Below are 27085 nucleotides of genomic sequence, written 5' to 3'. Positions count from 1 at the left end.
GTCAAAAAAGAAGTCTCCAGATAAATTAAAAAATATTTTGAACAAAACAAAAATGAAAATACAACTTAACAAAATTTGTGGGATGCAATGAAAACAGTGCTTAGAGGGAAATTTATAACATTGAATATGTATATGAGAAAAGAAGAAAGATCTAAAATAAAAAATATAAGCTTCCACCTTAGGAAACAAAAAAAAAAAAAAAAAAAAGAAGAGCAAATTAAATTCAAAGTAATCATAAGAAAAGATGTAAAAGCCAGAGCAGAAATCAGTGAAATTAGAAACAGGAAGTTAGTAGAGAGAATTAGTGAAACCAAAAGCTTATTCTTTGAATCATAATAATAACATTGATAAACCTCTAACCATGCTAGCCCAGAAAAAAAGAAAACACACATTACTAATATCAGAAATGAAATACGGGCTGTCACTTCTGATCTCATGGGCATTAAAAGGATAATAAATATTACGAACATTTCTGTGCCCACAAATTTGATAAGTTAGATGAAATGAACCAATTTCTTGAAAGATATAATCCACCAAAACTCATACAAGGAGAAGTAGATAATCCGAATAGGTCTATATCTATTAAAGTAATTAAATCAATAATTAATAAACTTCTAACCAAAGGATTTGTATCTAAAATATATAAATAACTTTCAAAACTCAATAATATGGAAATAACCCAGTAAAAAGTGTGGGCAAAAGATTTGAGCTGAGCCTTTATTAAAGAAGACGTGCAGATGCCAGATACGTGAAAAGATGCTCCACGTTATTAGTTACTAGGAAAATGCAAATTAAGATCTTAGTAAGATATTTCTTATTGGAATGGCTAGAATTAAAAAGACTGACCATAGCAAGTGTCAAGGATATGGAGGAGCTGCGAGTTTAATTTACTATTTGTGAGAATGTAAAATAGTACGTCGACTTGGGACAACATTTTGGCAGTTATTTAAAAAGTTAAATGATACAGCTAATATATGATCATGCCATTCCAGTCTTATGTATTTATCTAAGAGAATTGAAAGCATATGCATATAAAAAGAATTGTATGAGAATGTTCATAGTGTTAGTTTTAATAGCCAAACAATAGAAACAACCCAAAGTTTCATCAGTGAGTGAATGGACATACAAATTATGGTATGTTCATACCACAGCATATAAAGGAATAAACCACTTTTACATACAACATGGATGAATCTCAAAACGATTACCTTGAGTGAAAGAAGTCAGACAAAAACAAGTATATTCTATATGATTCCATTTATATAAGATACTAGAAAATGCAAACTAATCTGAAATCACAGAAAGGAGGTCAGTGGTTGCGTAGGTGTAGGAGAGGCTGGGGTGTGGGGTAATAGCTGATGAAAAAGCAGATCAAACAGAAAGCTCAACCAAAATTTATCTTTCACATACTCAAAAAGGTAAATGTACTTATACTTTTCAGTTCAAAGACAATTATCAATTTTTGATTTGTAAATAATTTGTTGTGTACCTTTAACTGCTGTTTTTAGGCACTGAAGCCATAGAAATCTAAAAAGAAAACACCATAATCTGTGGATGTAAGGAGTTCACAGGCTTTGAGGGCAGGCACATAAGCAGATGGTTGAGAAAGTGTGTGGTAAGTGTGGTAGTAGATTGTTTTTAGAACATGTTATGACAGTAGGTTGGGAGGTACCTAACAGTTTGTTTAGTGAGCCAGGGAAGGCTTGAAAGAGAAGGCGATTACTTGATCTGGCTCTTAAAAATTGTTAGCCGGGTAAGGTAGTGAGAATGGATCTTTTAAAGAAGACGAACCAGCATGTGCAGAGTCACTGAAGCAAGAAATAACAGATTATATGTTGAGGGAACAACTAGTAGTTTAGCATAACTGTAGCTTGAGGTGGAAAAGGGGAGAATGAAATACATGATTTTAGTCAGGCGAAAGTCAGATCTTGAAAGAATATGTATACTATGCTAGAGTGTGGGCTTTTATTTTGCGGATGATGGAACTTAAGGACATGTATTTTTGTAAGATCACTCACCCTAGCATTAGTATGAAAGAAGCTTTAGAAGGGCCTAGATTGGGAGGACCAGATAGTCTTTAATAGTAATCCAGCCAAGCAATAGTGAGTATTTGATCTAATGTGGTAGCTAGTGAGAATGCAGTTGAGGTTAGATCTTGAAGATAAATTTAGGACATAAAATTATGGAGGCAGAGGCCTAGGATGCCTAGAATGATCTTAAGGTGTCTGACATAAGATGTTATTGTAGATTGTGGTGCCATTTACTTAGAAGAAATACAAAAAATATATTTCAAAATATACTGAGTTTTAAAATAACTATGGAACATTTTAAGGCGAGATACCCAGAAATTTGGTGAATATGAGGGTCTGGAACTTGTATCAGGAGCCGGAGATGCAGATTTGACAATCTTTAGCATATTGAAATCATCAGTATGGGAGATCACTAAGGGAGAATTATAGAGGGAGGAGAGAAGATCAAGGAACACAAACATTTAAAGGGCTGCTAGAGACAGAGAAGCCAATAGACTGATAAAGAGTGACCAGAAAAATAGGCACTGAGAGAGATGTCACAGCAGCTAAAAGAAGGAAGAGTTTTAAGAGGCTAGTGTCTGATAACATAGGTAAAAATAATGTAAGAAAATAAAAATGTCTAATTTGGCAAATAGGAGGTTATCGATAATCTTGGTATGAGCAGTTTCCTTTTAGATCCAAAAGACATAGTTATGAGTGACAGGAGGTAAGGAAACAGAGAAAAGTAGTATAGACAGCTTTCGGGAAACCCCGTTGTGAAAGAAAGGAAGATTGATAGTGGCTACAGGAGCACACAGGGCCTTTTTTTTTTTTTAAATATGATGGCTTGGGAGTCATCACAGTTTATACCTTTAATTCTCTCTTAGCTTTAGTAGTCATTTGATTGATTTTTATCTCTTGACTATAAGCTTCATGAAGGGAGAGAATATTTGCATTCTTTTTTACCATTGTAATTCCATTGCCTGGCATAATGCCAGTGGCTCAGTGTATATAGTTACTCCATAAATATTTGTTGACTAATAATTTAAATGGAATTCAAAGGAGCACAAGCTCTGGAGATAGACCCAGATTTAATTGTAAGTTCCATCCTGTGATCTTGGGAAAATATTTAACATCTTTAAGCTTCAGTTGTCTTATCTATGAAGTGGATTTATGTAGTGAAAGGAAACCCTGGTGGCGTAGTGGTTAAGTGCTATGGCAGCTACCCAAGAGGTTGGCAGTTCAAATCTGTCAGGTGCTCCTCGGAAACTCTACGGGGCGGTTCTACTCTGTCCTGTAGGGTTGCTATGAGTCAGAATTGACTCGACAGCTGTGGGTTTGGTTTTTTTTTAATATGTAGTGAAGGGTATTATAATAGTTAAATGACATAATGTCTGTAAAGCCCCTAGCACAATGCCTGTAGTAGGTACTCAACAAATGATAGTTGTTGTTGTTGGTTTTATTGGAGAGATAGAGAGCACTTACTTGATGAAAACACAGACCAATAGATTGGGCAGTGTTTAAAATAGGGAGGATTTGATTACCTGAGGAGGTGAAGACGTATGAAATTCAGAGCATAGGTGATACTATCAATCCTAAATTAAAGAGAGCATTTCATTATGTTGTAAAGGAAAGGAATTAAGGAAGTCTTCATTGAATGTTTGACATTTAAGTTACACCTTGAAGGATTAGAGTTTCTCCAGATGGAGATACAAGAAGAAGGGTCAAGGACCTTTTAGGCAGAGAACTAAATGAGTAAAGTCGTGGAGGTTCAGTAGCACATACAGTATTTGAAGATTGGTAACTAAGTGTGGGTTTCTACCAAAATGTTGGTGAGGTAGAGAGAATGGTTAGCGGAGAGTCTGTTTTTGACAGATTGAGACCAAATTTATTTTCTGTGTTAAGAAATGGTACATTACCTTATTAGGGCCATTGAAGGTTTTTAAGTAGGGCAATAACTCATAGCAGTAAGGAGAATGGAATAAAGGTAAAAAGACTGGAAACAAGACCATATTAGGAGGCATTTGACTCTTGGACAGACTTTTCTAGCCTAATTGTTGCTGGAATTTGCCTCACCAGTAAAAGGTACCATCCTCATTCCACTAGTTGCTTAGGATAAACACCTTGAGGTTATCTTCGATTTATCTCTCTCAGGCCATTAGCAAATCCTATAGACTTTACCTTCAAAATACCGTGTATTCCAAATTCAGTCATTTGTCACACAACTCCACTTTTTCTGCTTTAGTCTTACCACCATCTCTCACCTGGGCTCTCCCCCGCACCCCCGCCCCCAACCTCTTCTCCAGTTAGCAACCAGTATGGCTCTTCCGGAAACCCTGGTCGCATAGTAAAGAGCTATGGCTGCTAACCAAAAGGTCAGCAGTTTGAATCCACTAGGCACTCCTTGGAAACCCTATGGGGCAGTTCTACTCTGTCCTACAGGGTCGCTATGAGTCGACATCAACTCGACGGCGACGGGGAATGGATTGCTCTTCTAAAATATGTTTTATCATACTGTTTCCTGGTCGTAGCCTTCAGGGGCATCTCAACTTAGAATAAAATTTTTAAGTCCCTACCACGTCCCATAGGTTCATACATGATTTGGCTTCCAATTCTTCAGCGTCATCATCCTCCATAGCCTCCTGATCTTTACACCTTTCTCCCTCAACTCCAGCCACATTGATCTCTTAAAAAAAACATGAGGCACTTCCCTGCCTCAGAGTCCTTGCAGTTACTGTTCTCTCTGTCTGGAATGTTCTTCCCCTAGAGAGACTTCAGTGTCTCGCTCTTTCACTTAGGTGTCTGCTTAAGTGTTACGTATTTGTAGTGGCCTTCAGTATCTACTATATTCTCAATAACACCCCCCGTTCATCACTCTATAACTCCTTACCCTGTTTTGTTTTTCTTCAGAGCACTACCTGACATATATTTATTTATTTGTCTCTTGATTATTTCCTCTAATAATCATGTAAGTTACATGAGGGCAGAGACTTCATTGATCATGTCTATGTCAGAGAAGAGTAGTGAGAATATCAATGAAAACAGTATCCTAAAGGAAGGATAGGCTTATTAGTAGCATAGAAGGGTGTTTCTTGATTGTCTGTTATGTTCTTATTTCCATGACAACCTAACAATGTAATTCAGAGTACCTTGTGGTACTTCCATGTATATAAAAGTAATTTTGTTGCGTGATAATCCTGTATCATTTTTTAAGTATGTTGCTTTTAATCTCCTGGGTGAATCCTAAAATACAGTCCTGAAAACTTAGATGCTAATCTAAAACCTAGGTTATAATCACGAATTGCAGAAATACTCACAGAAATTTATAAAAATGAAGTGTTAACCTCCCATTTTTGATAATTCTATGTCTTAGGTAAGCTTTACTTATGCTAAGTCTGAATATGGTAAAAATAGGTGAAATTAGTAATAGACCAAAGTCATTGTTTAACTTTATTTGGGAGAGGACCAGGTACTTTTGATTATTATATCTGATGGTATGTCTTAATGTCTTAAGAAAGAAGAGATTGATTTCCTCTTGACTGAAAAGTGGTAGTAGAAAGTGCCTGTTCTGTAACACTAAATGAAAACTGTATGGTCTCAATGTTGTTAAAACAAATGAAATAAATTGTGGGGTGTAAGATTATGGGTGATTCTCTTCTTCGTATGTTCCTGTATTTTATGTGAATTTTGCAATTAGCATATTTTTTAATAATCAGAAAAATAAACTAAATTTAAAAAGTATGTTGTACATGTATAATATGGTCCCCCTTTAGCTCCCTGGTTTAAAGTGGTTTTGAAAAACTTTTAGCAAAATTCACTTTTTTTTTTTTTAAACATTTTGCCTGATGTTAGGTTAATAATAGAAATCAGTTGTAAATGTTTGGCAGTGTATCACATTTGGTGGTGGAGCCTAGGCTGTTTTCCTCTGACCCTTTAACCTGATAATTTTATATGTCTATGATCAGAGAAAATTTAAGACCTTCTACGTCTAAGACAATCTGTCTTTGTTGTAACAAAATCATCAGCTAAATGTTACATCATCTTGGCTTTGATGTAACATTTCAGAATTTATGAAGACAGTGCACTAGAACAAATTTTATTTTTAAAAAATATTTAATAGCAGCCTTCCCCCATAGCACCTCTGGTTGTTCCTTCAGTCCTGCTTCACAGGTAGGGACCTCGGTCTTTTTTGTTCACTTCTGGATCCTAGGTGTCTTTTATCTTCCACATAGAAGGTACTCTGTGAATATTTGTTGAGTTAATATATTTCTGTCCAGCTCTCCTAAATACAGAGACATTAAAATAGAAATCTCTTTTCATTGTTACTGTTGTTAAATATTATGCTAATAGGAAAAACAGGAAGAAAATGAGCTTCGTTCTCTGCCACCTCCTTCCCCTGCCCACTTGGCTGCTTTAAGTGTTGCAGTTATTGAATTAGCAAAAGAACAAGGAATAACAGATGATGAACTCAGAGTTCGGCAGGAAATTGTGGAGGAAATGTCGAAGGTTATAACAACATGTTTACCAGGTACAAATACATTTTTAAACCATAAATTCTTCTTCCTGCTTACTCTTGAACTTAGGGCAAGTTTCTTAAGGCTTTTCTTTCTATCTTTTCTCCATCTTAAAAGTAGGTGGATTTAATTGTTTAATATACTACGTGATGAAATGTTTTGGGGAAATATTTCAAAAAGGAAAATTCAGAATTTTGGCATACCATAATTTTGATAATAAGCAAATGTTATTATAGAATAATTTCTTAGTGGTCAAATATTTTCTGTTTTTCAGTATCGGTGATTTCTAAATGGACTTACTAGTTATGTTATTTTAAGTGTAATTATTCCAACCAATCACTGAATAAAATTCCTATTGCCTGATTTTGGGAAAAAATAATTTACTTTAAGTAGTGACTATGGAGGTAAACCCTGGTGGCGTAGTAATTAAGAGCTACGGCTGCTAACCAAAAGGTCGGCAGTTTGAATCTACTAGGCACTCCCTGGAAACCCTATGGAGCAGTTCTACTCTGTCCTATATGGTCAGTATGAGTCGGAATTGACTCAAGAGCAGTGGGTTTGGTTTTTTTTGGTTTATGGAGGTAGAATTTCTGTCTTTACAGAAAACTTATATTTTGGTGCAAGGGGGATTCAGTCCTGGTTTATTTTAGACGTTTACATAGAGACTGTCTAGCCCCCATCATTTTTTGTATCGATACGAGATTTAAGTAAATATGTCTTAAATATGACTTTTATTTCTTAGCACTGAAGGGATTTTAGACAGTTGATATAGTTTCATATAGATCCATTGTAAGAGTTATAAGAAAGAAGGTAAAGTTGAAATTTTAAAAATGGAAAAAACAATTCTATTTAATATTTTTGTTACGTGGTTTTCTACATAAAATACATTGAATACTAATTTAAATTACATATAAAATAATTACTATTTGAGAGTAGAAGTGAATATTTTATGATTTTAATGACTTGGATGACTTTCAGACATTTTGTGAGCTTGAAAAAGGTAGACTTTTGTGTATATAACTGAGTGTGAACTTAAAATTTTTAAAACATTAAATCTCTTACCTGATCTGTCTCAGTCACATTATGTTTCAACTTGCCCTCTGGTGAGATCCTTTTAAAATTTTTCTGTGTTTTTGAAATAACACACTCGATAGTCTGTGAAAGATTTCACTGATGTGTTATTAGTCCTGTTTATTTTGTTCCATAAACTCTTGCATGCCATAGAGTTTTTTTTTAGTTTTAGGTTTGCATTATCAAATGGCTCGGCTTCATCTTGTAGTTTTAAAAAGCATTGGCATTGAATGTCTGATCGCTTCCATACCCAAAGTACTATCTCTTATGTCTAAAAATAAATGTAGTTTGTGATGGTGGCTACAGCTAGGTTAGTGTATTTTTTACTGTTATACATTGAATACTAAACATACTCTCAGTTATCCTTAAATGAACTGTTACTAAAATTTTGTTCAAACACTAAACTTTTATGAGTAATTTCTTTTTCCCTTCCCTATTCCTGTGCTCTGTAACTGAGAAATATTTTTATTATTTTATAGATCAGTCAGAAAGGGCATCATTCTTCTATAACCATTGTATTAGAAATGGAAGACATAGAATCATAGCATATGCAGTTTTCCTACCACTGTTTTTTAAGAGTCTAATTTTTGTATGCTATTTTATGCTTTGATGTTTTTTATTTTTTCCAGAATGCTCACTTAGGTTATATGGCTCGTCACTGACCAAGTTTGCTCTGAAAAGTAGTGATGTTAATATAGATATAAAATTTCCTCCCAAGGTAAGTGATTAGAAAAGAACCTTTTTGTGTGGTTCTTAACTAGTACTTAGTATGTTTTATTGATTCTAAATAAAACCAAACCAAACACATTGCCATCGAGTTGATTCTGACTCATAGCAACCCTGTAGACAGAGTAGAACTGCCTCATAGGGTTTGCAGGGAGCAGCTGGTGGGTTGGAACTGGTGACCTTCTGGTAAGTAGCTGAACTCTTAACCACTGTGCCACCAGAGTGCCAAAGAAGGAATTAAAAAAACAAAACAAAACCCAAACCCATTGTCATCAAGTCAATTCCAACTCATAGCAACCCTATGAGGTAGAGTGTAACTGCCCTATAGCATTTCCAAGAAGTGGCTGGTGGATTTGAACTGCCAGCGTTTTGGTTAGCAGCCGAGCTCTCAACCACTGTGCCACCAGGGCTCCAGAAAAGGGATAGGGAACTATAAAACTACAACAAAATGGTGTTTTTGGAAACTACTAGTAGGCTTCACAAGAGCCTTGGTGGTGCAACAGTTAAGAGCTCGGTTGCTACTGGAAGGATTGGCAGTTTGAACCCACCCAGCAGCTCCTTCGGAGAAAGGCCTGGCGATGTACTTCTGTAAAGATGCGCCAAGAAAACCCTATGGGGCAGTGCTTTTGTGTCACATGAGGTCGCTATGAGTGGAATCAACTTGATGGCACTCAGCGACAATAGGTTTCAGACATACATAGGGGAGAGGAAATAAGTGATAGAGGAGGAAAAAAAACCAGGAATCAGAAGAGGAAAAAAGAAAAAGTACTTATATTTGAGCCTGTTGAACAGCTATTGCTATGGGAAACAGTATAGAAAGTGGAAAGAACTTTGGAATTAAACTCCTTTGGATTCAAATCCTCACTTCATTGAGCAAGTTACCTCAGCTGTTTGAGCCTCAGTTTCCTGATTTCCAAAACAGAAATAATAACTTTTATATTAAATAAGATGCTATTTATCAGGTGTATTAGTATAGTATCTGGTATATGATAGGAACTTTTAGTAATTAGCAGCTAATATCATTAGTTGTTGTCGTTGTTAGGTACTATTGAGGCAGTTCTGACTCAAAGCAACCCTATGTATAGCAGAAAAAAACATTGCCCGGTCTTGGGCCTTCCTCACAATTGTTGTGCTTGAGCCCATTATTGCAGCCACTGTGTCAGTCCATCTCGTTGAGGGCCTTCCTCTCTCTTGCTGACCCTGTGCTTCACCAAGCGTGATGTCCTTCTCCAGGAACTGATCCCTCCTGACAGCATGTCCAAAGTATGTGAGACAAAGCCTCGCCATGCTTGCTTCTGATGAGCATTCTGGCTGTACTTATTTCAAGATAGATTTGTTCGTTTTTTTGACAGTCCATGATATATTCAGTATTCTTCGCCAGGACCACAGTTCAAAGGCATCAATTCTTCTTCTCTCTTCCTTATTCATTAACCTAGCTTTCATGTGCATTTGAGGCGACTGAAAATACCATGGCTTGGGTCAGGTGCACCTTAGTCTTCAAGGTGATATCTTTGCTTTTCAACACTTTAAAAAGGCCTTTTGCATCACATTTGTGCAATGCAGTGTGTCTTGATTTCTTGACTGCTGCTTCCATGGGTGTTGACTGTGGATACAAGTAAAATGAAATCCTTGACAGCTTCAATTTTTTTCCCCATTTATTGTGCTTATTTGCCCAGTTGTGAGGATTTTTGTTTTCTTTATGTTGAGGTATGATATGTACTGAAGGCTGTAGTCTTTGATCTTCATCAGTAAGTGCTTCAAGTCCTGTTCACTTTCAGCAGGCAAGGTTGTGTCATCTGCATAACACAGGTTGTTAATTCAGCCTTCCTCCAATCCTGATGTTCCATTCTTTGTATAGTCCAGTTTATTGGATAATTTGCTCAGTATACAGATAAGTGTATTCATGTGCATAAGTAGAAAATTCCTGGGTAGACTTTAATTTTTAAAAATTTTTATTGTGTTTTAAGTGAAAGTTTACAAACCAAGTCAGTCTCTCATGCAAAAATTTATGTACTCCTAGTTGCTCTCCCCCTAATGAGACAGCACATTCCTTCTCTCCACCCTCTGTTTTTGTGTCTATTTAGCTAGCTTTTATCCCACTCTGCCTTCTCATCTTCCCTCGAGATAGGAGCTGCCCACATAGTCTCATGTGTCTACTTGATCCAAGAAGCTCACTCCTCACCAGTATCATTTTCTGTCTTATAGTCCGGTCCAATCACCGTCTGAAGAGTTGACTTTGGGAGTGGTTCCTGGCTTGGGCTAACAGAAGGTCTGGGGACCATGACCTCTGGGGTCCTTCTAATCTCAGTGAGACCATTAAGTCTGGTCTTTTTACGAGAATTTGAGGTCTGCATCCTACTGCTCCCCTGCTCCCTCAGGGGTTCTCTGTTGTGTTCCCTCTCAGGACAGTCATTGGTTGTAGCTGGGCACTATCTAGTTCTTCTGTTCTCAGGCTGATGTAATCTCTGATTTATGTGGCCCTTTCTGTCTCTTGGGCTCATAATTACCTTGTGTCTTTGGTGTTCTTCATTCTCCTTTGCTCCAGATGAGTTGAGACCAATTGATGCATCTTAGATGGCTGCTTACTAGCATTTAAGACCCCAGACGTCACTTTCCAAAGTGGGATGCAGAATGTTTTCTTAATAGATGTTATTATGCCAGTTGACCTAGATGTCCCCTACAAACATGGTCCACCAAACCCCTGCCCCTGTTACGCTGGTGGCCTTTGAAGCATTCAGTTTATTTAGGAAACTTCTTTGCTTTTGGTTTAGTCCAGTTGTGCTGACGTCTCCTGTATGTGTGTGTTCTTTCCCTTCACCTAAAATTGTTCTTGTCTACTATCTGATTAGTGAATACCCCTCTCCCACTCTCTCTCCCCACTTTTGTAACCATCAAAGAGTATTTTCTTTTCTGTTTAAACTATTTCTCAAGTTCTTCAATAGTGGTCTCATACAATATTTATCCTTTTGCAGCTGACTAATTTCATGCAGCATAATGCCTTCCAGATTGCTCCATGTTATGAAATGTTTCACAGCTTCATCATTGTTCTTTATCGATGTGTAGTATTCCATTGTGTGAATATACCATAGTTTATCCATTCATCCATTGATGGCCACCTTGGTTGCTTCCATGTTTTTGCTATTGTAAACACTGCTGCAGTGAACATGGGTATGAATATATCTGTTTGTGTAAAGGCTCTTATTTTTCTAGGATATATTCCAAGGAGTGGAATTGCAGGATTGTATGGTAGTTCTATTTCTAGCATTTTAAGGAAGCGCCAAATCAATTTCCAAAGTGGTTGTACCATTTTACATTCCCATCAGCAGTGTTTAAGTGTTCCAGTCTCTCCACAACCTCTCCAACATTTATTATTTGGTCTTTTTTGGATTAATACCACTGTTGTTGGAGTACGATGGAATCTTATTGTAGTTTTGATTTGCGTTTCTCTAATGGCTAATGATTGTGAGCATTTCTTCATGTATCTGTTAGCTACCTGAATGTCTTCTTTAGTGAAGTGTCTGTTCATATCCTTTGCCCTGTTTTTAGTTGGGTTACTAGTCTTTTTGGTGTTGAGTTTTTGCAGTATCCTGTAGATTTTAGAGATCAGGCCCTGATCGGAAACGTCATAGCTAAAAACTTTTTCCCAGTCTTTAGGTAATCTTTTTACACTTTTGGTGAAGTCTTTGGATAAGCATAGGTGTTTGATTTTTAGGAGCTCCCAGTTATCTAGTTTCTCTTCTGGTGTTTGTGCATTGTTAGTAATGTTTTGTATTTTGTTTATGCCATATATTAGGGCTCCTAGCGTTGTCCCTATTTTTTCTTCCATGATCTTTATCATTTTAGATTTTATATTTAGGTCTTTGATCCATTTTGAGTTAGTTTTTGTTTGCATGTCTTTATCTTCTTGAGCTGCTCTTTGAAATCTTCTGTTCAGTTCTTTTACTTCATCATTTCTTCCTTTTGCTTTAGCTGCTTGACATTCGAGAGCAAGTTTCAGAGTCTCCTCTGAAATCCATCTTGGTCTTTTCTTTCTTTCCTGTCTTTTCAATGACCTCTTGCTTTTTTCATATATGATGCCCTTGATGTCATTCCACAACTTGTTTGGTCTTCGGGTCATTAGTGTTCAACGCATCAAATCTGTTCTTGAGATGGTCTGTAAATTCAGATGGGATATACTCACGGTTGTACTTTGACTTTCATGGACTTGTAATTTTCTTCAGCTGCAACTTGAACTTGCGTATGAGCAATTTATGGTCTGTCCCACAGTTGGCCCCTGGCCTTGCTGTAACTGATGATACCGAGCTTCTGTCTCTTTCCACAGGTGTAGTCGATCTGATTCCTGTGTATTCCATCTGGCAAGGTCCATGTGTATAGTTGCCATTTATCGTTAGTAAAAGTACCAATATTGTTTAGCACTGCTAACATTGCTTACTTTAGTGGCATATGAAACATTTAAAATAATCAGTCAATATTTTATGTGTTTTTAATATTTTGAGTACATTTATACTCAAGTTTGATTTGGGTGAAAGTTGGATGTTTTAATTTCTAGGCTGAACAGCCATAACTTCACAATTAATGTATAGTTATTAAATACTATTAAATAGCAAAGTGCACATTAAACTGTAACCATTTGACAGGCATGGTATGTAAAATTGTATTTTACTCTAAACCTTTTGGCCAAACTGCCAATTTATTTATATCCCTAAAAGTTCTTCTCACAACAGGTTTGGCTTAATAATCACTTGGTAAACTAATTTCTTTCTCAGTTGGTTTGCTGTGGAATTCCAAAACCTTTTCTCACTCTAAGAATTTATTAATTCAGGGAGTGTTGCTAGAATAATAGCTCTACATCATTTGTTAGATTCTACTTCCTTGAACAAGATTTGTTAATGTAAAAGCAAAACACTATGTTTTCTGTTTTAAAATATAGAGCATGGTTTTGTATAAATGTTACTCTTCAGTGAAATTAAATTTTCTCAAAAATTCAGTTATTTGAACTTTGAAATCTGTGTGTTGATTTAATTAAAAACTTTTTTAGATGAGTCATCCAGATCTTCTAATACAAGTGCTTGGGATTTTAAAAAAAAATGGTGAGTTTTTTTTCGTTTCTTTTTTCAATTTGTCTAATAGCATGCACCATTAGCACAAGATTCTCTAAAGGTAATTGCATTGTGTTGTAGTTATGGCTAACCAAACTAAAACTAAAACTCTTAGCATATTGGAGTTAGTGTATTATATAGGGATGGATACATATATTATTTTAATGGTGTACTAGAAGGTATATGTTACATACACTGAATCATACTTAGTTTTTTGTATGTGCTTTGTATGTCTAGATTTCTTTTAATGCAGAAAGAATATATTCATATAGGTAAAAATACTTTTCAAAGAAAAAAAATTACAGCTGTCTCAAACTAGGCCCTATGTCATACAGTATCATCTGGAAGATTTTCTTTCTTTTTTAAAAATTTTTATAAAAATGTAAATAACAGAACATTAGCCAGTTCAATATTTTTTACATGTAAAATTCAGAGACATTATGCTCATCATGTTGTGATGAACATCACCACTGTCCATTTCCAAATTAGTCTATCACCATTAACAGAAATTTGGTGCTCCCTAAGCAATGACACCCTCTTTCCTCTTCCCTCCTGTTCCTGGTAACCACTAATAAACTTTGGTCTATATATTTGCTTATTCATATAAGCAGGATCATACAATATTTGTCCTTTTGTGACATATTTCTTCTAGCATGTTTCCAGGGTTCATCCATGTTGTAGCATGTATCAGTACTTTATTCCGTTTATGACTGAGTAATATTCCCATTGTATGTATGTACCACATTTTGTTTATCCATTCGTTTGCTGGTGGACATTTAGGTTGTTTCCACCTTTTGGCTATTGTGGATAGTGCTGCAATGAACGTTCATGTACAAGTATCTGTTTGTGTTCCCGCGTTCATTCTTCTGGACATATATGTAAGAGTGGGATTGCTGAGTTATGTGGTAGTTCTGTGTTTAACTTTTTGGGGGAACCACTAAACTGTTCTCCACAGTGACTACACCATTTTGCATTCTCACCAACAATGAATGGATGAGGATTCCAAGTTCTCCACATCTTTGTCAATACTTGTTGTTTTTTATGTGTGTGTGTGTTTCTTTTTTTGCTCATAGTCATCCTAGTGGGGTATTTTCTTGGTTTTTATTGACTAGATGCTTCTGCCTTAAGGAAGCCTACTTTTTTGTTTTAAAGTCAGTGTTTAAGAGCTCAGGTTGTAGAGCCAGACTTCTGGGCCCAAATTCTAGCTCTCCCATTTATTGGCTGTGTTTCCTTGGGCAAATAATTGAAGTGTTTATACCTCAGTTTTTTCGTTTGTAAAATGGCAGTAATGTAGCATCTCTTTGAAGAGAAGATTGTTATGAGGATGGAATGGATTAAAACCATAGCTGAGAAAAATGCTTGGCATATAGTAATCTCATTAAATTTTTGATACTGCTGCTATTATTATTATTACTGTTTTTTGCCAGGTACACCTGATTTTATGAATCAGTTGTACCCGGCGAAAAAATTTCATTTGGCTTAGAAAAGATAGCTATTTAACCTTAGCCTTACCCTCTCATTGGCTCTCAGGTCAGTTCTAATCTTCTTTCTCTGTCTGTCTTCCCCATCAGCTCTCCATTATGGATTAGATTCTTTTTGGCCATTTTCCTGGGAAATTAGTTTTTAAGAAATGAACTTTGTCCAGTTTATTCTGTAAAGGGATTTTAATATAGTTTTCTTTTGTAATAAATAAAAACCAACACCAAACCAGTTGTTGCCAAGCAGATTCTGGCTCATGGTGACCTCATATGTTGTGGAGCAGAAACTGTACTCCTTTCAAGGCTGTGACCTTTAAGAAGCAGATCTCCAGACCTTTCTCCTAAGGTGCCTCTGGGTGGGTTTGGACTGCCAACTTTCAGTTATTAGTTGAATGCTTAACTGATTGCGCTACCCAGGAACTTCTTTCTTAATAAATGTTGTTGTTCGGTGCCGTTGAATCGATTTCTACTCATAGTGACTCTGTGTGACAGAGCAGAATTGCCCCATAGGGTTTTTAGGCCGTAATCTAGATTGCCAGGTCTTTCTCCTGTGGAGCTGCTAAGTGGATTTGAACCACCAATCTTTCAGTTGGCAGCTGAACACTTAACTGTTGCGCCACCAGGGCTCCTTCCTTAAATACTTGTTTCTAATTGCATAAAAACTCTAAAGCATATAGTAGATAATTGTAGACATAAACCTTTTAAAGAGTGTCGTCTTCTGCTAACATACACGAGTAGATCATCCTAAGCCATGTGATACAGGTTTATAAAACTCAGTCTCATTGTAAAATTGACTCTTCTCTTCATTATGCCTTTCTTATACGCTCTAAAAAGGGCCATGGTATCACAGTGGTTAAAACACTTGGTTGCTAGCCATAAGATTGGTGATTCAAACTCACCAACTGCTCCTTCTGTAAAGATTTACAGCCTTGAAAACCCTATAGGGTCGCCATGAGTCGGAATTGACTCGATGGCGGTAAGTTTGGTTTTTCAATACCCTCTAAAGACCTCGAGCCTAGTATCTACAAGATTTGTTTATACATTTGTATTCAAAACTCCTCATTGAACACTTTTTATCTTAGTCACTATCATATCTAATCACTGAGCTCTTTTTTTCTTTATCAGTATCACCATCTCCTGTGCATTAACATGCTTTCTGGCTCATAGGTCTTCAACATGTATTTTGAAAAAATTAAGCATTCCAGCTATACTACTAGGATTTTCCTTTGAACTTTAAATGAAATATTGTTAATCCATCCGTTTTTATTTAGATATTTATGGCATGGGCCTATCGTAAAAGACTTCTGGGTGGAGGTGTGCTTTACCTTATTAGTTTTTATTTAGGAGCTTTGGTTTGATAACTTAGAGAACTAAACTGTCAAAGCATTGTTAGTCCTCATTTTGTGACTTCTGTGGAAATAGCCCTCTGAAGTAAGTGGTGTCCTCTCTATATCTGTGAAGGGTTAGCAACTTTGACTAGATTGTATGCTTGGTAATAGTCTAACCTTTAGGAATGTGAAGACCTTCTTATGGTGATTGGAACTTGCGGACAGTATTTTGGACTGTCTAATCTTTGGCTGAAAGGGGAGCCTCAGGAATGACTTCAGTACTGAGTTAAAAGGGTGTCCGGGGGCCATATTATGGTTTCTCCAGTCTCTGTCAGACCAGCAAGCCTTGTGTGTGCGTGTGTGTGCGTGTGTGAATTTTAATTTTGTTCTATATTTTTCTCCCACTGTGTCTGGGACCCGGTGATTTCTGATGTATAATTTCTTACCAAAGGGGGTAAGAGATTCTAGTGTATTAATGCTCATAATGAGAAGAGTGGCTTATCCCACAGAAGCAATAAGAGTGATTTTAGAAGGAAACTATTAATGTTTACTGGAGAGTAAGCGTTTGAGAGATGTTGACATTAGCTTACTTGTGTTTATTTTATTTTTTTTCCATATTAGTGTCATATGTAGATGTGGAATCTGATTTTCACGCTAAAGTTCCTGTTGTGGTGTGCAAAGATCGGAAAAGGTTGGTAACGATGGAGAGAAAAAAAAAAAAGCCAATTAACCAAATATGTAGTGAACATATCCAAAAGAAAATTACTTTAGATTTCTTCTTGGATTAATATTACTAAGTAGTTTCTATTCACTGAAAATAGCTAGCTTATGAAAAGCATGTAAACAAGAAATAGAATTACGTGTCAGTTGAAATAAAACACTCCAGGCAAATCTTCATTCTTTTCTTAAGTTTAGTGACTCACCCAACAGTATTGAGCATACTATATGTTAGGTAGTGGTCGGCTCTAGGGAATAGGTAACCAGAACAAGAAATAGCCCTTCGTCTCAAGGACTCATAGTCAATTACAATCTAGTTTTTACTTCACTGAATTGAATGAGTCATTGATGATTGATCTTGCCTTTCTACTCAGATGTCTGTAGGATTGATAGACACTTTTCAAAGTCTCTTTGAAAAAAGGAAATTAATACTATTTGAGTTCAGTGTAAGAGATATGAAAACAATACAGAGATAATAGTGTTTTTTTTTAATGGGCTATTAACTTACTGTATTTCTTACATTTTAAGATTGCTGTATTTTCCTACCCAAAGCTAGAAAGCTGGAAGGGTCTGTGGAGATCTAGTTCATCTTCCTTATTTTCTCAATTAGAAAATTGAGACCTGGAGGGGTTAAGTGATTTGCTCAAACTCATATCATTTAAGGGAAAATCAGAATTGGAATGCAGGTATTGTGACTTCTGTTGTTTTTTCCACTTCACTGTGTCACATTGCCTCTGTATGGCAGTGCTGCATATGTTCTTCTCCCTGCCTCAGAAATATCTTAAGACCTTTGTTCTTATAGTGATTATAACTACAGTTTTGTCACCTCGTATAATGTAGCTCTTACTACCATTTAATCTGTGGGTTAACATGTAAATCTTTTCTAGACTCTACTCTTAAACATGTCATTAAAGGCATAAAAGCTTGGATAGGAAAAATAAGCATCAAGAAGCCTAGCTAGTCAGCTCATTATTTCACTTACAGTTTTTATCATGTATGGCAGTGGCTTAGTGGGTAAAGCAAAAAGATGAAGTAGGATGATGTGTTGCACTGTTTAACTTTGAAGAAATCAGTGTTCTCTCTCATATATATCAAATTTTGGTGAATCTTACTGTTGCTTTTGAAGCTAATTTTTCATGTTTCTTCAATTTATGTGTAACTCTAGTAATGGAAATTTAGTTTAGCTCTAAATTTATTAAAATGTTTTTGTTATCACTTTTTAGGTCTTAAAATATGGTAACTGGGAAGGATAGCCACAGGATTTGAAGTATTCCGTTTTTTAAGGTATTGATGTAGTAAACTTGGTTTCTTTCTCATTCACAGTGGTTTACTTTGTAGAGTGAGTGCAGGAAATGATATGGCATGCCTCACTACTGATTTACTTGCTGCTCTTGGCAAAAGGGAACCTGTCTTTACTCCCTTGGTGTTAGCTTTTCGCTACTGGGCAAAGGTAAGTGGAACAGAATTTAAAAGTAACTGATTTTCAAAATAGTTCATGCTTTTTCTTGTGCTGACATGTGACATAAATCATAATGTGTGTGACAAAATAGTTACCTGGGCCAGACAGAAGTGGTGTGGTAGATTCTGGCTTACGGACATGAAAGGAGTTTCACAGTCTTATAAACTTAATGATAGATACATTTCAGAATTTTTGTTATATTTAATTTATTCTCCTATGTACTATAAAAAAATGTTCTTTTTCATATTTTAATATCCGAGGCTCAAGTTTTGACACATATTGTAAATTAAGGTTCTTTTCTTGGCACATTTTTTCTAATCTCTTAGAAGGTTATTCCCTTCCCTCTAAGTTATTCATAAACCAAACCAAACCCGTTGCCGTCGAGTCGATTCTGGCTCATAGCGACCCTATAGGACAGAGTAGGACTGCCCCCATAGGGTTTCCAAGGAGCATCTGGTAGATTCAAACTGCCAGCCTTTTGGTTAGCAGCCATAGCTCTTAACCACTCTGCCGCTAGGGTTTCAGAATTATTGGTAACGTGCAGTAATTTCTGATTGGGCAACTTTTGAGGATTAGTTATCTAAATTAGAATTATTTCATAGTTTAAAGACTGTGGTCCTCCTGTGCTGTTTCTTTGGTGAAGGCAGGGAGAAGGGGTGGTAAAGTAATTACTAACACCAGTCGAAATGATCTGAAGAGAGATATTTTAACTTTTTGGCGGGGGTGTGTTCTTATTCTGTCAGTACAATCTCCTTCAGTTGTTAGACCAGTTATGAGTAAATTCTCAGTTTTATTCAAAGAAAATGGATTAATAGGGTGTTGGTGGAGTGATAACATCAGAGCAAAAGTAGTGAGAAGATTTTTTTTGGAATTTTTTGTCTGGACTCTAGATTAGAGGATTGCCCCCATGGTTGGGGTAGTGCCAAATGGCTGAGCACAGCTAGAAAAGTAGGAAGCAGTCAAAAAGCCCCGGGTTGGGACTTCTTCATGCTCAAGGTCTTTGTATTTACAGTTTCCACTATAGGGTCGCTATGAGTCGGAATTGACTTCATGGCAACAAATTTGGTTTTCATCTAGAATATTCTTTTCCCAGGTATCCAGAATGGTTCACTCCTTTCCTTATTTCAGGTCCCTGCTCAGATTTCATTTATTAGCATTTCCCAGACCACCCTATGTAAGCATTGCCTCTATCACGTTCCTGCCTTTGCTGTGCTTTATTTTTTACACAGCACTTACTGCCACTTGCCAAACATATATTTATTTGTTTCTGGTATGCTTTTTTCCATGAAATTGTAAACTCTGTGAGGGCAGGGATTTTAATCTGTTTTATTCACTCCTAGTCCCTAGTTGCTGTGTGTCAGAGTTGACTTGATGGCAACTGGTTTTTGGTTTGGTTAGTCCCCAGTGGCGCTTGTTTTCCTGTGTCAGCACATAGTAGGCACTCACTAAATATTTGTTGAATGAACGGTCCACTTTCTTCAGAAAGAAGATTTTTAACCTTTGCAAGTGAGGGAGGGTGAGTACCTCCTCTTATTTATTACATTATATACTCTGTGCTTAGCATGATGCTTGGCATACTCTAGAAGTTAGTGTCATGAAATGGAGTAAACCAATTCCAGCTGTAGTTTTTGTGCTAATTCTTTATGTGCTCTTAGGCAAAGTGTTTCACCTATCTGAGCCTCTCTTCTATCTGGAGAGATTATTTTGAACATAATGCATGAGAATATACTTTGAGCTCTAAAATGCTACATAAATATGAGGACCGAAAGACTACACAGCTGCCTGTGGGTTGGCTCTTCTCAATTATGCCCTAATTTTTTAATGGTCATAAACTAGTGGCAGTTTTCTCACATACATTCTTTTACTCAATAAAATAAGTAAACTGTATTATAAAAATATAAATGATACACAAATAAGTTATTTTCGCTTTGGAAAAAAAAAAAAGTGGCCTGCAAACTTTGTTTCCTAGAGTGGCTCTTATGTAGAAAAGGTGCTCATACTGTGATAGCATTTGAAATAAATACGTTCATTCTGATCAGTCAATGAAGGACACAAAGATTTAAAGCTGATTGCAGAGTGGTTCCTGTTGTTATCTGCAACAAAATAGTGTGTTCCATTTTTGGCAGCTAAGAGCTTCTTTTCATTGTCTCAGTTTATTGTAACCGGAAAACAAACAAACAAAAAAACAGTTGCCATCAAATCAGCTTTACCCCATGTGTGTCAGAACAGAACTGTGCTTTATAGGGTTTCAGTGGCTGATTTTTCTGAAATAGGTCACCAGGCCTTTCTTCCAAGGTACCTCTGTGGATTTTAACTGCCAGCCTTTTGGTTAGCAGCCAGATGTGTTAATGCTTGCATGGCCTATGGACTCTGAGTTTATTGTAAGAAACCCAGAAATAATTTCTGGCATGTTTTCCTTCTCAAATATGTATGTATGTATGTGTGTAAATATATGTGTATGTGTATATATGTATATGTGTGTGTGTATATATATATAGATATAAACAGCTTTATTTTTCTTGAAGGTTTTAAGCCATATTTTGCATATCTAGCAAGTATTCTCTACAGTTTGGGGGCTCATAATCTAGTATATGAATACAGTGTATCCTTGTAACTGATAAAATGAGATTGTAGTTGACCATTAGCTGTCTCTCTTAAGTAGCTATATATTTAGCATTCTAGTAATAGGAAATAATTTTCTAGATAAAGCTTCTTAACTCTAGGTGGCAAAACTCTTCACCTTATCATCAGTCCATTAGAGTCAAACTTAAGTTATCTGACTCAGAGCCACAATTTGTGGTTGACATAAACATTACATTTTAGCAGTATTTGAAACTGAAAAGAGATTCCTTGGTTTTAAGAGCTTTCAGACTGCCTTAACCTTGTTTTTCACTGAGGTGTCTTATAGCGTTAACAGTACACTGGCAGTTGCTTAAAATTGAAAAGGCGTTTCTGATTAACTGGACTCATTCATTATTTAGTATATTTTTTGTTCTAATATTTTAGCTAAATGACAGTTTATCTTAGTGGAATAGCTCAAGTCCTTTTGACAAATGTCTTTTAATCTCTTTTGTTTTTAATTGAATTCTTAAATTCACTGCGTCATTGTAGCTCAAGTTCTAGTGCTAAATCTTTATTATCTAATGAAGGGGAAAAAAATTTAACTATAGACCAATCGTGCTTATGCAGTTGCAAAAATCTAAATAAAATGTAAACAAATGGAATACATCAGTATATCGAAGGGTAATACGTCAGGACCTATACATGATTTATTTCAGGAATAGAAAAATCATTCAGTGTCAGAAAATCTGTTAACATAATTTATTAAATAAATAAAGCCAAATAAACGTTAGTAGATGCTGAAAAGGCATGTTATTCCTTAAAAAACCTCTTAAGTAAACAAGAAATAGAAATTAATGATAAAGACTGTTTACAAAAAAAAAAAACTTGAATAACATCATTCTTACCCATGAATTGCTTAAATATATTATATTCAGGAATATTACGAGATATTTACTTGGAATATTATTATTATACATTGTTTTGGAAAATTTAGAGAATGCAGTAAGAAATGAAATGATGAATGTAAATATTGGAAAAGATAAAATTATCTTTTTTTGCTAATGATATGATTGTATACTAGTATAGACTTTATAATAGTAAAAAACTACTAGGATTAGTAAGAGAATTTGGTGAAATAAATTATAAAAATCAGTAGCTTTTCTTTGTCATAAGAATAACCTGCTAGAAAGGAAATGGAACAAAATATTACTTCCATGACAATGATAAAATACTAAGAAATAAATTTAATAAGAAAAGTACAGGAGGGGAATTACATCATTGAAAGATAAAATGTGAACAAATTTATTCATTCGGCAAACATTTGTTGACTGCTTCGTATATGCCAAACACTGTTCAAGGTGCTGGAAACATATAATAAGACATGCAAATCCTGTTGTCATGGAGCTTACATACTTTTTGGAGAATCAGACAGCTTACAAATATATAAATAACATAACACATGGTAGAGGTTGGTGCTAGTCTGAGAGAATAGCATCCAAAGAATAGCCAGTGCAGAACCTCGAGGGTGGGAATAAGCTCATGAAGAGCAGAAAGGAAGGCAAGTGTGGCTGGAATGAAGTGAGTGAGGGTGAAAGTGGTAAGAGATGAGGTCAGACAGGTAGATATGGCCCATAATAAGGAATTTGGATTTTAAGTACAGTGAGAAAACACAGGAAGGGTTTTAAAAACAATGTATGACTTGATATAATTTATCCTTTAAAAAGGTCACTCAAGGGTAAAATAGAAACAGAGAGCCCAGCGAGCTGCCTGTTGGAGTATCATCCAGAGAAGATAACGGCCTGTGCTAGGTTAGAATAGATAGGAAGCAAAGTAAATAGATTTGGCATAGGTTTTAAAGGTAGAAATTGCAGATGGATTGGATGTAAGAATAAAGGTAGTGAAGTTATTGAAGACCATTCATACATTTTTAGAAAATGGAAGATACCAAGTTCTTAGAGAAACAGTATCCTTAAAATGTTAAATCTCCTTAAAATTTCAAATATAACTCCATTTGGAGTTATCCATCATATTAAATAATTGGATAAAATGATCTTAAAGTTAACATGGAAGAATAAATGAGAAGAGGCAAGAAAATTCAGAAAGAAAAGACTAGTGAGGGTAGACCTAACTTACCACTATAAGACTGCTTTTATTAAGAGTATGCCATTGGCATAGGAAGAGAGAAATACATTTATGGAACAGAGAGCCCAGAAATAGATCCCACTGCATATGGGATTTTAATATATGAAATAATAAAAAATTTCATTTCATTGATAGAACAGTGGTTTATTTAATAAATTGTAATGTTATAATTATCTTTCTGGAAGAAAATGATTTGAATCCTTACAGACTAAATACAAAAATAAATTCCTCTTAAATGAAAAAAATTTTAAATCTTTGAAGAAAATTTAGGAGTATGTATATATGTAACCTTTAGGTTTTGGAGACCTTTTTACTATAATAGGAAACTCAGAAGCTGTAAGCATAATTAAATTTTTTGTATGGAAAAAGCTACCTTAAATACTCTCCTGGTCTCACCTCATCTGGAACAAGGGAGAATGAAGAAAACAAAGACATAAGGGAAAGATTTGTCCAAAGGACTAATGGACTACAACTACCACAGCCTCCACCAGACTGAGTCCAGCACAACTAGATGGTACCCGTCTACCACCACCGATTGCTTCAACAGGAATCACAACAGGGGGTCCCGGACAGAGCTGGAGTAAAATGTAGAACAAAATTCTAACTCAAGGGGGGAAAAAAAAAAGACCAGATTGGAGAAACCCTAGGAGTATGGCCCCCGAACACCGTTTTAGCCCAGTAATGAAGTCACTCCTGAGGTTCACCTTTCAGCCAAAGATCAGACAGGACCATAAAGCAAAATGAGGCTAAGTGGACACACCTGCCCAGGATCAAGGATGAGAAGTCAGGAGGGGACAGGAAAGCTGGTAATGGGGAACCTAAGGTTGAGAAAGGGAGAGTGTTGACATGTCATGGTGTTGACAACCAGTGTTATAAAACAGTATGTATATTAATTGTTTAATGAGAAGATAGTTTGCTCTGTAAACCATGTAAAGTACAATAAAAAACCAAGAAATCTAAAAAAAAAAAAAAAAAACTAATAAAGTATATTGGAAAAAATAACATTTTTCAGATGCTTATTTCAGATATAAAGGGTTGTTATGTATAGTGAGGTTCTTAGGTGGCACAAACATTTTGCTCTTGACTGTTAACCGAAAGGTTGGTGGTTTGAATCCATCCAGTGGTGCCATGGGAGAAAGTCCTGGAGATTTAGTTCCTTAAGATTGTGTTGTTGTATGCCATTGAGTTGATTCTGACCCATAGCGACCCTATAGGACAGAGCAGAACTGCCCCTTAGGGTTTCCAAGGCTGTAATTTTTATGCAAGCAGACTGCTACATGGAAAGATACCAAGTTCTTATATGGTGAGTTCGAACTGCTGACCTTTTGGTTAGCAGCCAAATGCTTAACCACTGTGCTGCCAGGGCTCCATTCCATAAGGTTTGTTGTTAGGTGCCCTTGAGTTGGTTCCGACTTATAGCGACCCTGTGTACAACAGAAAGAAACACTGCCTGGTCCTGCACCATCCGTTGAAAACCCTGTGGAGTGCAGTTCTACTCTGAGATGCATGGGGTAGCCATGAATTGGAATTGACTTGACGGTAATGGATGTTTGATTATCTGTAATGTAAAGTTAACTCCTAGAAATTCATGTATAACGTATGAAAACAGAAAAACTGGCAAAAGATTTAATGAGACCATTCATAAAAGAGCAAATTCAAATGTTTAGTAAACACATGAAAATTGTGTGTCTTTGTTAGGTTAAAGAAATATGATCAAAGTACCTACTAGATATCACATTTCACCCATCCCATTGGGAAATTTGTGGTAATATCATACCTAGTGTTGAAAGGGGTATGTACACTCATATATTGCTGATGAAAAAGAAAAACTTTTGTAGTATTTTTGGAAAATAGTCTTATAATATTTATCAAAAATTTAAAATATCACATATTCTTCAGTCTAGCCAGCACATTCCTGGAAATATATCTCACAGAAATAAGTACCAGTACTTAGGAAATATGTATAAGGATACATATTACAGCATTTTTTTAGTGACAAAAACTGGGAACAAAGTGAATGTCCTTGAGTAGGGGAACTTTTGAGTGATCATTCAGATCATAGACTATAATTTAACCATTAAAAAGAACGCATTAGATCTGTACTAATTGATTTAGAGGGATTTTCTTGATGCATTGCTAAGGTAAAACCCACATATATTACCATATATAATATATATACTACCATATATATATTACCACATATGTTACCATATGTAAGGTAATATACAGAAAGGTGTCTTATACCGTTTTGGTAAAACAGTGACAAAAAAAATCATAACATCCTGTCTATGTTTATACAGAAAATAGAAATTATATATACTTGTATGTGATTGAGTATAGAGAAATACATGGAAAAATATGTAGAAGGCTGTTAACATTGTGGCAGACATGGAGATGAGAATATTTTTTGAAAGGTGTCTACAATAAAAGCACTGTGTAAGATTCCATTTAATTAAAGTATTTATGTTTATATGCATGCAGAAACGAATGAAAAGATGATTCAGACATAATGGTTATTTCAGGGTGGTGAGATTTTAGGTAATTCCTCATATTATTCATTATCGTTTGAACTTTTTACAATGATTATGGTAGGAAAAAACAATAAAGTGATTTTTGTTGTGAGGGAAACAATAAAAAAAGAAACCTAAGTGGTGGCAATTCTTTTTTTCCACTTTATTTTGCAGTTGTGCCATATTGACTCTCAAACCGATGGTGGAATCCCTTCTTACTGTTTTGCTTTAATGGTGATGTTTTTTCTACAACAAAGAAAACCTCCTCTTCTTCCTTGCTTACTTGGAAGTTGGGTAAGCGTGAGTTTGTGATATATATGTGCATGTAGATATGTAGTTTGCTCTGCTTAAACACTTTTAAGCTGGAATTCTGGTTTGTCTGTTTGTCCATCTTTTTTTTTTTTTTTTTAAATAATTTTTCCACCATACCAATTTGGAATGCCTTTTTATATAGATTGAAGGCTTTGACCCAAAAAGAATGGATGACTTTCAGCTGAAGGGCATAGTAGAAGAGAAGTTTGTGAAGTGGGAATATAATTCAAGTAGTGCAACTGAGAAAAACTCAATTGCTGAGGAAAACAAAGCTAAGGCAGACCAACCAAAAGATGATACCAAGAAGACAGAAACAGACAACCAAAGTAATGCCATGAAGGAAAAACATGGCAAAGTAAGCTTGTTTTTGTTTTTGGCTTTTCTATCTGTAGAATTTGTAGTGCCTTCTGTTGAAGCTATTTTAATAGTAGATTGACTGACTGACCTTGAGCAAGCCTCTTGGCCTCATTTTCCTCATCTGTAAAGTGAGGGGTTGATCTGGTTTAGTTTTCAGTACTGAGATTCCCTAATGAATTTATACCTCATTTGGAAGATTTGTATTGTTTCGGTCATGACAAGGTATTTCTTTATATCTTTTTTCATCTAGACAAGGAAAATTTCCTTCAGGAGTTGGTCTCTGATCAAAACTATAGCATATGGGAATTATGTTGCCAGATTGGTGGAGAAATAAAGACCCTGTGCTCCATGAGAGCATGGCTTGATTATATATATAATCATTCAACATTCATTCATTAAGGACTTGCTACGTGCCAGGCATTATCTTGAGTGTTAGAGAGCCAAAGATGCATAAACATAGTGAATTGTGTCCTCTAGAGGCTTGTAATCTTCTGAAGTAGACACACGCATAATTACAGAAATGTAAACATTCCTGAAACCAGTGCTTTAGCTTTATTGATTTGTAGTTCCCTGAACATACATCCGTAGTCTACTTAACACTTTGTCTTTCCTAGACTACCTTCTGCTCTCTCTGTACACCGTTAATACTTAACCTCAGCTAATGCTCTTGCTTATTATTACTTCACTGATAAAATTGAAGCAATCAGAAGGAGGTTCTACACATTTCCACTGTCATCTACCACCACCTGCCCTCACGTACTCTGCCTTGCTTTTTTTCATAGGGGAGCTTCCCATGTTCCT

At 35.8% G+C, this 27085-nt stretch overlaps 1 protein-coding gene across 15 annotated transcripts in view; it reads left to right on the top strand.

The window, feature by feature from the left end:
* TUT4 (terminal uridylyl transferase 4) overlaps positions 1 to 27085 on the top strand; it is a 173265-nt gene that overhangs the window by 73313 nt on the left and 72867 nt on the right. For all 15 annotated transcript variants that reach the window (XM_064281965.1, XM_064281968.1, XM_010591279.3 and 12 more), the window contains 7 exons: positions 6360 to 6537; positions 8224 to 8312; positions 13359 to 13410; positions 16847 to 16916; positions 18266 to 18392; positions 25790 to 25909; positions 26070 to 26282. In XM_064281965.1, the coding sequence (XP_064138035.1) occupies positions 6360 to 6537; positions 8224 to 8312; positions 13359 to 13410; positions 16847 to 16916; positions 18266 to 18392; positions 25790 to 25909; positions 26070 to 26282 (849 nt within the window). The remainder of the gene's footprint in view (positions 1 to 6359; positions 6538 to 8223; positions 8313 to 13358; positions 13411 to 16846; positions 16917 to 18265; positions 18393 to 25789; positions 25910 to 26069; positions 26283 to 27085) is intronic.

This window comes from Loxodonta africana, chromosome 3 (genome assembly GCF_030014295.1).
Source record: "Loxodonta africana isolate mLoxAfr1 chromosome 3, mLoxAfr1.hap2, whole genome shotgun sequence".
NCBI classification, from domain to species: Eukaryota; Metazoa; Chordata; class Mammalia; order Proboscidea; family Elephantidae; genus Loxodonta; species Loxodonta africana.
This window is presented reverse-complemented; position numbering and strand designations above follow the sequence as displayed.